Genomic DNA, 13,952 nt, shown 5'->3' on the forward strand with positions numbered 1-13,952 from the left:
ATCAAGCCAAATCTCCCCCCGCCCCCGCAGCCCAAGCCCTGAAACTATATCACTCTCTAATTCTCTACCATCTCCCTCATGCCATTTCCAAGCTCATCTCATCCATAAGACTGACCTCATACTTCCTTGATCCCATTCCCACTAAACAACTGACCTTTATTGTTTTCCTTCATGCAAGCTGACATTGTAAATGGTTTCCTCTCAAGTACTGTCTCCCTCCTGTTCAAAACTGTCATTACCCCTTCCTCGAAAAAAAACACTCTTTGTCCTTGCAACTACTGCCCATCGCCAATCCTATTCCTTTGCAAAGTCCTTGAATGTGTTGCAGCCTTCCAAATCCATGCCCATCTTTGCCACAGTTCCCTGCTTGAATCTCTGCAATCAGGTTTCTACCCCTGCCACTGCACTGGCGTGGGACTAACCAGGGGCATCCTCTGTGACTGGCCATGGGGCATGATCCCTCCTCATACACCCTGCAGCCTTTGAATGCTTCTCCTCAAAGTCCAGAATTGGACATAATCTAAGGAGGAAGTTATAATCAAAGTAATAGGATTCTCTTTACTTGAAATATTGAATAATAGTTTGATGATTTTTATTTTAATCTTGTAATATGGCGCCTAAGATACAATAATGAGTGGTTTCTGTGTGTGGTTCTGAATTCTGAAGCAACTGGGGAAGCAGATTGTCTGAAACAATAGTTTCTATTTGTAAGTTTATATAGGTAAAATGTATTTCAAAATAGGTCCTTGTGGCATTACATGCGTAATTTTGCTTGGCTGTGTGAATTTCGTAGGGGTAAAACAGCCAGGATTGAATGAGCTAATTGAAGGGGGAGTGATTTATTAACTGTGAATTGGAAAGACACCCAGGTCCTAGCATGCGAAAGGAAACACAAATTGTTTCAATGAGGGAGTCCATACTAGTAACTTTACATCATTATACATGTGAAGATAAGCCCGCCGTCAACACAAGCAATAATAAAAGGAGGCCTCTAATACTGTTGAAGGCGTAAAAAAATTACTGAATTAAGCATGCCAGAGCTGATGTCAATGTCGACGTCGACATACACGGCATGTATTTCATTTTAATGTGCAGAGAAGGGACTGGGGCTTCACTTTTCTGTAGATATAAGCGGGATGTCGGCATAAACGAGTTCAACATAAGTGGGTAGAACTGTTGTTGTTGTAGTACTGCTAGTAGTAGTAGTCCAGACAACAGCACTGTGAATATTAAGTTGAAATTAATCTTTGCATTTTATTAGGACAGTTCGGTTTAAGACCGTCTAATACCAGAACTGGATTTGTGAACACCTGTGATCTATCGCATACATTTTTACTTTGCAAAACTGATAATGTTGTGTGGTACCAGGCAAAGAAAAGTCCCCTCCATCAACCTTTTCAATGGATTTGAAATATTTAATCTAAGTACCAAATGTCATTTTTGTCTCACCCACAATAAACTCACAAGTTTCATAGTAACAGACAGACTTTTAATTTTATGAGCAAGTTAGAATACCCATGGGTGAATAGATTTTCAGAAACAGAATTGGGAAAAAAAACAGCAGCATTAATCTGTTACAAGCTCTAATATAGTACGGTATGAATTAAGTATTTCACTTACCTTATATATCTTTTCTGGTCATGCAGAGTTGATGGCATCTCAAGTAACTTGTCCATCAGCAGTATCCTCAGTGCATCAATACGTGTCTCTACTTCAGCGTAAACTGTAGTGCAGGAAAGAAAAATTTAAAAAACAAGGTATGTTAACAAACTATAAACTAGAGCTGCAGAACTGAAATCCATTTTGTGCAGCACCTTTACCTCAAAGACTGCAACAGTTCAAGAAGGTGGCTCATCGTCAGCTTCAGGTAACTAAGGATGAGCAATAAATGCAGCCTTGGTTGTGTTGCCCACAGCCCAAGGACAAACAAAAAAACACTATCTGGTGGCTGTATAAACATTTTGGTCAACATGAAACATACAACTGCAGATGACTGATACATAAGATTTTTACTATACAAATCCCTCACCACATTCTTGTAAAAATACTGGCCCGGAATTAGCGGTCCAGATGGCGGCGTTTGCCCTCATTCCGCCTTTGAAACTGACTAACTTCGGGATTTGGCGCATGCGCAAATCCCGAAATTGCGGTCTATCAATGACAGCTCCAAAACAGGCTGCACTGCGCCCCCTACCCCCATGGAGCCGCAGTCAGTTAAATCTTGTAAATCATTAAAACTGACGAAAACTTCAGCTCTTCCGCAGCAAGTATGTTGTTAAATTCCCCACTAAAAGTTCGACCCAAAGGGATTAGGTGTAACTGGGGTTTCAACAGCGTATTGACTGCTAAACAAATGTTATCGGCCTGTAAAACTCATTTCAATTTTGTGCGGTGTGAAATATATCCATTTTAATAAAAATTAAAATGAAGTTTGAAAAAATTAATTTTAAAAAAGTTTGTCCACCTTTATTTCAGGTTTGCCTTTTCCCCATGCGAGAACCCCAATCTTTCTTTTGCTCTCTCTATAACTATTTTAAAAAGTTAGAATCTTAAGAGCTTACTCAGTTCCTTGTTTGCTGTCCGTGAGAATTCTGCCTTTTGATTAGCTACTTAGACAGCCTGTTGACATCACAGCAGTTCGAGCAAGGGGATCCCCATTGTGATCTGTTGAACTGAATTGTAGGTTGGAAAACCCGAAGTTCTCGACACAGGGATTGCGAGATCCTTGTGTGGAGCGTACATCGGGGCCAGCAGCGAACACTTTTGCTTTGCTGCTGACTGCAAATTCCAGGCCACTGTATATTGATTTATATTATTAAAAAATGACCTAATTTGTTCTAAACTGTCTTGTTATTTTTCTAAAACAAAGCAGAACCAATTTGTGGACTCCTGTTCCACTAACCTTGTTCACAGCATGTGAATTTTGTATTGTGTCCACTAGTCTTAAGCTCACTGTCCAAGTTTCATTTAAATTTCAAACAACACAAAAACTAGCCATGAATTTCTACAATTTTTTGGCAGACTTACATTATTTGCTAAGTACAGAATTACAGAATTGTATTATTCAAAAAGGTATTATAGGATAAGAGTCTGACAGGGTGAGCCGAATAGAATCATCCAAGTCAAATATTTAGGGTTCAATTCAGAAGCCCTGGAAATGAAGAATCCAAAGCAAACATCAATAAGGTACTGTAATATTTTCCTGGCAATCTCTGTTACGGGTAAGTATTGCAGTGGTTATTAATAAAGCACAGAATGACTGGCCATTATCACCATAGGCCAAGAGACCAGCACACAACCCACCCCAGGCCTCTTCCAATGAGTTGCTGTAACTTTCACAAGAAAGTAAGAAAGTAACCTTTGCCATCTATCCTTCCATTTTCCCTTTCTTTCCTTCCACACTTCCTTCTCAACAGCTCAGGCAATGTTGGGAACTTGCTCTACAAGGGAACTATGGGCACAAACTCACATCTTACTTCTCCAAGCCACGAAGCATAAAATAGACCATGATGTGCCAACTGGGCCAAAGCATTTTTAGGGCAGAATAGCTTATTCTTGTTTCCTGTCACTATTAAAATTATAAAGATTGAAACTATCCAGTAATAAAGCTTTGCGGAATAATTAGCTTCATAAAGCATCAGGGGTTAGCTTGGCTAGTAGTGGTGAACCTATTCTAAATCAAGGAGTGGGAGGTCTGCTAGAAGCAATTATATGGGGTTCCTAAAACACCCTTTTCTCTATCCCTTTGTGTATCCTAAAATGCCTTTAAGGAGATTTTTTACATTTGTTTTCTGCCATTCAGAAATGCCTGCTCTGTGATCAGAAAAAACTTCCACTGACCATTTTCAATGGTAGCTAAAAGCTCCATCGCCAAAGGCCCATTATTTTAAAAAAAAATCATCACTTTCAAAAGCAGCATTGGCTCCTTCTGAACATGTACATCACAGAATCTCTTTAGGCAGTGAAATATTAGGAACCTCTTGCAACACTACATAATCTTTAGGGGATTCTATAAGATCAGGGATTGTGTTCCTTTACATTTAATAATTTCATTGCTATTGTTCTGTATCCATAGGATGAATTGATTTTGGATAGTCGGTGTAATTGTTATAAGGTGCTACTTTAAGGGGCACCAAGTTCTTTCTCCTAACTCACCCAAATAAAATCAAGTAGTGCTGTTAACATCTTTATAATCAGCAGTCACCTTTCTCATCTAGCTTCCTCTTAAAGATGTCAACTGGACCCAAAACAACTGGCTTCCTCAAGGAAGTCTGTTTCACACATCCACTAGCCAAACTTACTCACTAATTTGTGAGTATTGTATTGTGTCCACTAATCCTAAACTCATTGTCCAAATTAAATAGCTTGCTTACTTCAAATTTGTTCAAATAAAGAATGATTTATAGATCATAACCGGTTCCACCCCAAATTCCAGCTACAGGTGTGTGACCCAGCTGCTCTCTGTCCTGACCCCAGTGCAGTACTTCGAGGCCTTTGTCCTTTGGGCATTTTCAGTTGGAGAGTGGCACGTGTGCATTGCAGACTGCTTACAGCTACTTATATAATGTTCTCCACAAGCAGCAGAGATATATTTCAGTTAGCTTATTTATTAGCATATACAAAGCTTGCCAACAAAATATGAAGGATGAAGATGGCACAGCTGGTAACTGAAAAAGGCAAATGCATCAATGTCTAAGAATCAGTTCGTAATCAACATTGCCTTTTTTCTTTCATGCTGCTGTAACAGTTGGCAATCTGCAGAATATCAAACTAGATTAAGAGTGGGTTCCTTCATCAAGAGGTTTCGATTTTTTCCAAGTTCTTATTTAAGGAATAGCATTCTGGATTATGCACCACACTCAACTTTCTTTTGTACTGCTGCTTGGAGTGTTTATCTCGTCAGATAAGCCAAAGGAAGTGAAAGACTATTGGTTTGAATTCTTACGCTTTTTGTGCATGTCTCAAAAACAAACGGGAGATTTGAATTCGTTTTTGAACCTGTTGGGGCATTTTAGTTTCATCCTTCCTGCAAAACAAAATGATATCTGACGGAAGGCACCTTTCACAAGGCCAGTCTACAGTTTTATATGTATTGTAAAGTAAGGGCAAAAGTTCAAATTAACTTCAAAGTTATCTAAAGTAAAACAATTCTTGAGCCCACAAATTGAAGCTGACTGCAAGACAGATACATGTAGGACTGGAGGGCATATAGTGGGGTGGATGAGGAATTGAGTGTTGTTATTAATGGTAGTGGTTCTACGTGGAGACTGGTTACTAGTGGAGTCCCGCAAGGATCAGTGTTAGGACCATTACTCTTCACTACCCATATTAATGATCTGGATGAAGGCATTGGATGAACTGTCAGTAAGTTCACAGAGGTCACACAGACTTGTGCCGGTGTTAAAACGCTGGCTGAGAAAAGACTTCAATCAGAACCAGATATGATGGGGAATGGGTTCGTGTCTGGCAGATGACATTTAATGTGGATAAATGTAGTGCTGTCCACATGGTAGGGCCAATGCCAGGCATGTATATATCATGCAGAGCTCCTTAGTAAAGTCCGTTGAATGGGAAAGAGACCTAGGTATTATAGTGCAGGAGTCTCTAAAGGTTCATGATCAATGTCACAAAACTATAGTAAAGTCAGATACAGTACTGGGATATATTGTTAGCACAATCCAATATAAAATAAAGCACTATAATGTCCTTGTACAAGATGTTGGTTAGATCTCATCTAGAATACTGCGTGTATTTTTTGGTCCCCCTCATGATGGTAAATATAGAAGCCCCGGAAAGGTTCAGAGGAGTCACTAGAATGATACCTAGTTTAAAAGCCCTGTTATCACAGTAGGCTTAGAGAGCTGGGACTTTTCACTCAGTAAAGCATAGGCTTTGGGGGAGACTTTAAAGAGGTATTTAAAATAATGAAGGAATTTGACTGCCTGGGTGGATAGACTTCTTGAATTAAATAGGCCAGAGAGAACCAGGGGAAATGAATATAAGGTAACCAAGAACAGAACTAAGTTAGACATCAGGAGATTTTACTTTTCACAGGAGGTTCATCCACCTCTGGAACAAGTCATCGACTCATGCAGTGAGTGGGGATTGTCTGCAAACGTTCGAGAGAGATCTGGACAAGTTCCTGGCTAAGGCTAATATCAATACCTACAAAAAGTAGGCGAGTTATTAGGCGGTATGCCTCATAGCGGTCTCCTGAACTAATTTTGATCGTCTTTGTTTTTTTTTTTTTTCTACCTCTCTCAGGAGGTTACGTAGCTGCTGGTGGGCAGGTGTATTGAGGGTCATGATGCTTAATTGGAACATGACTGTATGGAACAGGCTTTAAAGGATTAGCTGGTATTTCATGTCCGTCACTTTTGTATGTTGAATTTTGAAATAAATTTTTAAATAAACTGTTTTGTGCATCATGACGTCACAATGTCACCACCAAAGTATCCAGGAGTTCAGAATGTGTTTTTGAGATGTCCATGTGAATGGCGCCTGCAAATTCGGAACAAACTTGGGAGTAACTTGCTCCAGAGTTCCATGGTGAAGAATGAACGTACCCTCAGTGACCTTCAGAAGGCTCTTTACAGGTAAAGAGTTTTACAGCAATTTTGATTTGACGACCAATGGTACAGACAGGGATAACTACACAGTGTCGCTCGCCCAGCTTGTTTGGTTTTACCCAATCACCTTTTTTGAAATCTAACCGGAAGTCTTTATTAAGGTGATCAACTAAAAGAAAAGACTACGATAATTCTGAAAAACAGATAACATGGTGTGTTTGTCAAATCACACAGTGACAGATGTCATCCAAGAATTCAGATGACTGCAACATACAGATTCCCACCTACATCCCTTAGAGTAACATTGGTTTGGAACTTATAATTTACTTGCAGTACGCTCATTATACCAGAGAACACACATATGAATTTGAAATTTTGCCAGCAGCACTGTTTAACGTAGTTTTTCCTAGCCCCAAGCTCTCAAATATATATATGTGGGCATTAAAAAGTTACATTGCATTCAGGACTTTTACTGTATTTTCCCACCTGTTCCTTGCTGAATAGAATGTATTTCTTAAAAATGCAAGAATTACTGCGTGACTTACCCTTTTGGAACACACGGACCTCAGTTTTCCCAAACAGCGACTTAGCCTTTTCATAGTCATTTATAACTACATCGTAATCACCCTAAAGAAAGAGACATACATCATAAAACGGTAGAATACCGAAAGGGTTCTTAGTATATATATATTTTTTAAAGTGTCAATAATCACTAACCTTCTGAATGTTCCTTTCAATATTAAGAGGAAGGTTAAAGAGAAATTTAAAGCGCTGAAGAACATTTAGGGCATTTCTTGTAGAATCTGCTTTGTCTTTGCGTCCCAATACTTCTTGGAACAGTGTATCTGCAGTGTTACTTGCTCCTGGAAGGACAAAGATTTGTTATGTAAAGCGATTACTGCAACCATGAATACCACCGCTACTTTCAGAAGGACAACACAGATGTAAGTCGGCAATTTGACTTGTCAAAAGATTGATAGCTTCACGTCAAATGTATTTCAAACCTTTTATTACATAGGTAATTTCCATGAAAAGAAAAATTTAATTTGGGTTCACCAGGCAGTTTTGGCAAACTTGAATCTCCACAATTCCCAACCAAAATTAGTCCTTAAATCATTCAGTACAGACGTTAGTAGAAAAGTAGCTTATTCACCTATGGTTGTAATTGACTCAATGTCATATTGAAAATGGCCTGTTATTTATCATTGCAGGGCAATACACAGTGGCTTTCAAAAGCTCATATTTTAAAAATTACAACCACATTACAATCTCAGCTTTTACATCGTTAGTTATTAAATTGAGGAGTATTAGCTTGCATTTACATTACAACTTCAACCTCGGTGCAGACCAATGCTACAGTTGTAATTTAAATACATCTTAAATCAGGCAATAGGGCCCAATCTGACAATAGGAGTGAAGTGAGACTCCCTGGAGGAGGGAGCCTCACTCTGCTTCGCTTCAAAGCAGGTAAGGCCTTGACTTTAAAAGTCCACTGCACAAGTTCAGCATTGGTGTAAAGTGGAAACCACTTCACATCAATGCTAAATGTTTAGTGTAAATAAAGTTATAATACTCTTACATCAGACAGTCAAAATAAAGGGGCAAACTTAATTTAATGTCTGACGAGGTGCATTTGTTTAAAACGTGTAACTGGAAATAGGAGGTAAATTCAGTTAGCAGGCAAGCCAGTGGAAAAACACCAGTAACTGTCTAGACCTTGAAGTACATGTTGGGAGGTGTTGTTCTTCCTATATGATAGACGGTTTTAATGTTAAGGACTTTTGCTCAATTCGCTTTAATGATTATTTTTAATCCTTTTTCAAACAGTTTATTTTTTGTTACCACTGTGCATTGTCCTTTTTATACATGCGCACACACATATTTCTGCCTCAAATATGAAAACAACAATCAGAAAAGAAATTTATAAATTGTAAAGTATTTTGGCCATTGTTCATGCACATGCTTCCAAAATACTTCTCAATGTTCTTCCATAACAGTCTTGTAGAAGAACTTTCAACAATTGTTAATGCCTACTTTGCTTCACATTTAGTTTTTAACAAAAAAACAAACATTTAAATTTGGTAAAAACAAATTTTTAAAAAATGATGTCTAAAATAGATTTGTTGTTTAATGTTTCCAGAAAGGGGTTTGCATTATTTGGTCTGGTGACTATACTTTAAGCAAAGATAGAAAAAAAAGCACATCGATCACACTGGGTGGCTTGCATGCCATCTTCTGCAGCCAGCTCCTTGGGTGGCCCGCAGAAAATTAAATGTAGTCTGTGAAATACCCTCGAAATTTAGCTGCAATGTGTGCATGGAGTATGAGATTTTTATGCATAATCATTGCAGTGAAATTTATTTCTCTATTAAGGAAAGAAAATCAACTTTACTGCAAAGTTAGCTTTCCCATTTTATACCAATTGCAATATTATCCACTTTCAAGAAACCAGCTCATTTATTCAAGTTTATTTACTTAAGTTAAAGGAAAAGTACTTGTTTATTTACTGTACATTATCGTGATTCATTTCCCTTCCAGCAACTTGTAAGAATGTTAAAGAGATATGTCAAATACAGTACTCCTATTTCAGTGATAAAATAGAATAACATTGCCCGGCCCTTTCATTAAACCTTGCTGCATTTCCATTTCAGGTTTCCTTCATCCTAATCTGGGTGATACTGAATAAATTCAGAAAATAAACCTTTTTCACAAAAATGAAGCTCATTGGAAAAAGGCTGTTGACAATGTATGCTTTACAATTACAAGTATAAGATTATTTCTATGCTTCATTTTTCCACACAGAACACCTGATTAATAAACCAGGGCCATTAAAGTTGTAATTTTACTACAGAATGATGTTTTGGCTGCTATGAAGCTATATTTGAATTTCTGATTATTTAATGATTTCATTACTTTTTCAAAAGAAAGTTAGTTGAACTGCATTAGTTTCAACTGTGTTTTAGACCCTATATCAAATTTCTCATAGATCACTATATTAAACACAAATATATTCTTCAGTTTCACCAGCATAGATGACCAAGATACAAGTTTACTTTATATCAGAGCATTGTGGTTGATGTTGCTGAACAGTTTCAATAAATCAATTATTCATAACATTATATATTTGTGGAAAAGGTACTTTTATTGTGTGAAACAGGTCTTGTGTTGCCCATATTTAAGGCATCTATTACTGAAATGAATTCTTCTATACAAGGTCCAGTCAATTTTGCAGTCTTTATATTTTAACATTCCTATTTTGAACCCTACAACAATCACACTTTTCAGTTTGAGCGCAATATAGAGAGCACTAATATGTGCAAATTTTGAAGAAACTTCGTGTGTGTGTGTGTATACACACAATTCGACAGATATGATGACAAATCACTGTCTATCTTTTTAAATAGGATGTAGACACTGCAAGCTTTAACCTGAAGCACACTTTTCACATTTGCAAAAATGAAAATGCACATCAACATAACTACTGTTCATTATCACTTCGAATCTTGGATAAATTTCTAAATACCAAGATTACAGGTCACTTGTTTACAAGTCATTTAAGCAGAGGTCCAGCTAAACTGAAAAACCATTTCCATACATAGGTATGGCTGGAAAAGCACAACTTACTGTTGAGTACATTCTCCAGTTTCTGCGTCATAGATCCTTCCACTTTTTCCGTTCCATCCACTTCCAGTTTTTGATGAATTGCTGGAATGAAATGTGCAGTTAGCTCAATGGGCAGTCATTTATTTTAAGGTAAAAAGAAAATGTACAACTTTAAACACCACTTTTTTTTCCACAACCACTTTACATTACTTCACCACTTTTGGTTTCTGGGCTTAATACAAAAATAACTTCCAATTTCCTCCAGGAAACTAACAAAACTAAGGGTACATAATTCTATAAACTGTAAAATAACTGATCTAGCATATAGCATTTTTTATTACAGAAGTATTCTGCCTAATAAGTCCATTAGATTTTCCGACTGAACAAATATTACAAATAAATCTAAAGTGCGTTTTAAGTACTGACAATTAGCAATATCTAAAAATCAGTACTAAATAAGAAAGAGCAAATGGATGGTTAAAAAAGTGTAAACTCAAAATTATGGATCAAATTCTCAGCTGAATTTCAAAAAATTAATAAAAACCAAATAAGAAAACAAAAATTACAACTGGGCATTGAAAATCAACAGATTCTGAGTAATCACAGATCTAAAAGATAGATTACCTACTTGATAGGGTCTTTTTTTTTTAGATCCTTAAATGAAATGCACCCCAAAAGTACAGCAACAGTACTCACTAGTTTGATAGGTTCGAGGAAAACCACAAGCTGAGTACACACATGGAAAGGTCATGATTTTGCAGACAGCTGATGCTGCACGTGGCCTCCTATCACCATGTCAAAGCAACCAGGACCTACGCCATTCAAGTCGGTTTGTCTTTACCCAGTCTTTGCATCAGGCCTTTCATGCCCAAAACGTTAGTCTCTCTACCGAGATAGATTAGATCAGACAGCATTAAACATTGTTAATGAATCTGGCATGCTCGTGTTTTCTTCTTTAGGTTTCTCAGGAGTCCAAAACGTTGACCACAACTGGCATTGTGATAAACCTCCAGAATACATCATACTGGGCTGTACTTTCCAGGACAATAATGCAAAAGAAAGAAAAACGATGCTGTCTGTTCCCCAGATCATATACAGAACAAATAAAAACAAACACATTTTTCACTAGCAACCACTGAGTTCTGTGTAGGTTAGGGGTGAATTATACCTGATTGCTCTAAGGAAGTGACTCTTAGTCTAGTACCACAAGACTGAATTCAGACAAGAACTCTTCAGCTCAGAGGTATGGCAACTGGCTGGAACAAAACTGGTGAAGCAATTCCCATCCGGGTGGTCCTACCTAACTTAGAGATTGGAGAATTTTTGGTAACCTGAGGAGCAAAGTACCTTTAGCTGGGGGAAACAAACTGGCACAATGGTGCAAGCGCTGGGATTTTAAACAAAGTAGGAGTCGGAGGTTACGTGCTCCACTCCTTATCTGCAACATCATATTTTCATGTGTGTGCTCAGCATGTAGTTTTCCCACAGCCTATTATTAAGATAGGCTAATGTGGAGGATGCAGAATGAAGAATATGCAGTTTACTATTTCAAGATCAAGATATGCATTCATCAGCAATAATTTTACGATTTTCTGTGTTCAGATTTTAATTCGCTTTACCAAAGATTTGCCAACTCCTACATGTTTTCTGAGTCTCAAAATTTGATTCTGTGTGGCTCTCAGTTGAACATAGTGATAGCGTCTGGTGTGGCTGTATTTCCCCTCACCTCCCCTACCTGCTGTGATGGCGAGCCACAAGGTTCTCTTGTCTCCCTTCAGTTTCCCTATTTTCCCTCTCCCTTTGCATCTTAGCTGCATCCAGCTCCTTGCTGAATTCAGCTCGATCTAATTCAAAGCTACTACTTCAGAGAATTCCTGTATTCAAATCCCCTACTTATATTCAGGGAACATTTTAAATATTGAAAAAAAGCTGTCCACTTAAAGAAAACAATTATTTGGGTTACAAAGTTCCTCACCCACATTTCATTTTAAACAGGATTAGAAAAACTATTTTTAAACTATACAAGAAATCAATTGAATGGCACGTAAACATTTTCACTGCAATTTCCAAGTATCAAATTAACCCTGCAATGACTTTCTCCCAGAAAAGGCAATTCTTTTCCTTCCCAAGTTATTATTTAAAAAACAAAAATTGTGAAATAGAGTTAACGTTTCAGGTCGAAGACCCTTCGTCAGAACTGATGAAGTCATCAGTTCTGATGAAGGGTCATCGACCTGAAACATTGGGCCAGTAATTCCGGTCCCAACACGTGAGTACGGACAGGGTACTCATGCGTGGGCCCATTGGAAGTGCCGGATTTCAGCATGCACAGCGCATGCGCGGGAAACCGGCATTTCCTCCAAGGGGATCAGAGGTCCAACGCGTGCGCGCAGGACTCTGCGCGCATGCGTTGAACTTCCTTCTTTTTGACAGGTTTGCCCATGTGTAAGGGCCTGAACTTTTTAGACATATAAAAAGGAGGCGTAAGGACTTGATTCTTTAAGGTAAGTGGTCTATTATTTAAAATTATAACATTTTTTCCACAGCTTTATTGTTTTTAAGGACTTTACAGTAAGGTAAGCTTATTTTTAGACCCAATTTCTTAAAAAATTATTTTTTTCAAAAATGTGATTAATTGTTTAAAATAGTATTTTAAAGTTATTTATACTTCATTTAATTAGTGGGGTGTTTTTTAAAATGTTATTTGAAGTTTAAGTAGTGTTTTGGGCGCCCATAGTTTTCATGAGTTTGATAGTTCTTACTATCAAACTCATGAATGAAGTTTCCCCTCCCCTGATTGGCTGCCCAGTGCTCACCTGATCCCAGCCGGCACATCGCACTAACTACGCCGCTGGATCAGGCAAGCACAGCGCGCCGACAGCTGAACCGGGCCAGTGACAGGAATTCCAAGCAGTCCCAGGCTTCAGCTGTCGGCGCACCGGGTAAGTGCACATCGGGGGCTTGCACGCGCGGCAAGCCCCCGATCCTAATTTCTGGGCCATTAACTCTATTTCTCTCTCCACGGATGTTGCCTGGCCTGCTGAGTTTTTCCAGCGTTTTCTGTTGTTATTTCCTATAATGAATTACTTTTTGAAGTACAGTATTTTTTTAATATTGATACTCTCGGCTGTCAAGTGTATGGGAATTCATACATAACTGGTATTGTTATTAGATATGAAATGTCAGACAAGTGACAACAAAAGTCATTACAGTAGCAATTCTACACAAAGAGACCATGAAAACTGGTTTGTAGGAAGTTTTGAACTATCTGCATATTTTTCCAAATGCAATAAAATATTGCTCTGCTAAGGATGTAAAACATCAGTCCCCTCAACCTCAACTCACCACCAGTAGACTGACCTTGTATCCAGGCTTAAAAGGCCACCTCAAATGTGACAATCCTAATAATACATTTGATCTTGATCCTGCCCATGCATTACACCATGACATTCAAGATTACTCCCTTACAAAGGGCAACAAAAGATGAAATGAAAGTGTTTTTTTTTTTTAAAGATACTAGTACTTTTACCTAAACTTTTAGTTCACTATTCTGTTAAATGTGGGGTTTTTTTCTACTCATGATTAATTACAGTAAGAGGGGTTGTGTGTTGTGGAGTCATGCACACTAAGAATTGGGTTGAAATGGCCCATATTAAATGTTCTTGGAGTAATCAAACCACAAACAAAAAAAGACTTTTGTCCAATCACCCTGAGCTGGATTAATCAAACCCAAGCACCTCCAGCAGAAAGGATCTCTATGCTTCTCAAATAATGCTGTTA

General features: G+C 38.0%; 1 protein-coding gene across 6 annotated transcripts in view; it reads right to left on the minus strand.

Moving 5' to 3' along the window:
- The window catches only part of exoc2 (exocyst complex component 2), a 303,326-nt gene that overhangs the window by 186,603 nt on the left and 102,771 nt on the right, over positions 1 to 13,952 (minus strand). For all 6 annotated transcript variants that reach the window (XM_085989137.1, XM_085989132.1, XM_085989135.1 and 3 more), the window contains exons 7-10: positions 10,194 to 10,274; positions 7,287 to 7,432; positions 7,115 to 7,196; positions 1,621 to 1,723 (exon numbers count right to left, since the gene is read on the minus strand). In XM_085989137.1, coding sequence (XP_085845263.1) covers positions 1,621 to 1,723; positions 7,115 to 7,196; positions 7,287 to 7,432; positions 10,194 to 10,274 — 412 coding nt within the window. The remainder of the gene's footprint in view (positions 1 to 1,620; positions 1,724 to 7,114; positions 7,197 to 7,286; positions 7,433 to 10,193; positions 10,275 to 13,952) is intronic.

This window comes from Somniosus microcephalus, chromosome 5 (assembly GCF_052327205.1).
Source record: "Somniosus microcephalus isolate GS21.2 chromosome 5, FLI_Smic_1.0, whole genome shotgun sequence".
Taxonomy (NCBI): domain Eukaryota; kingdom Metazoa; phylum Chordata; class Chondrichthyes; order Squaliformes; family Somniosidae; genus Somniosus; species Somniosus microcephalus.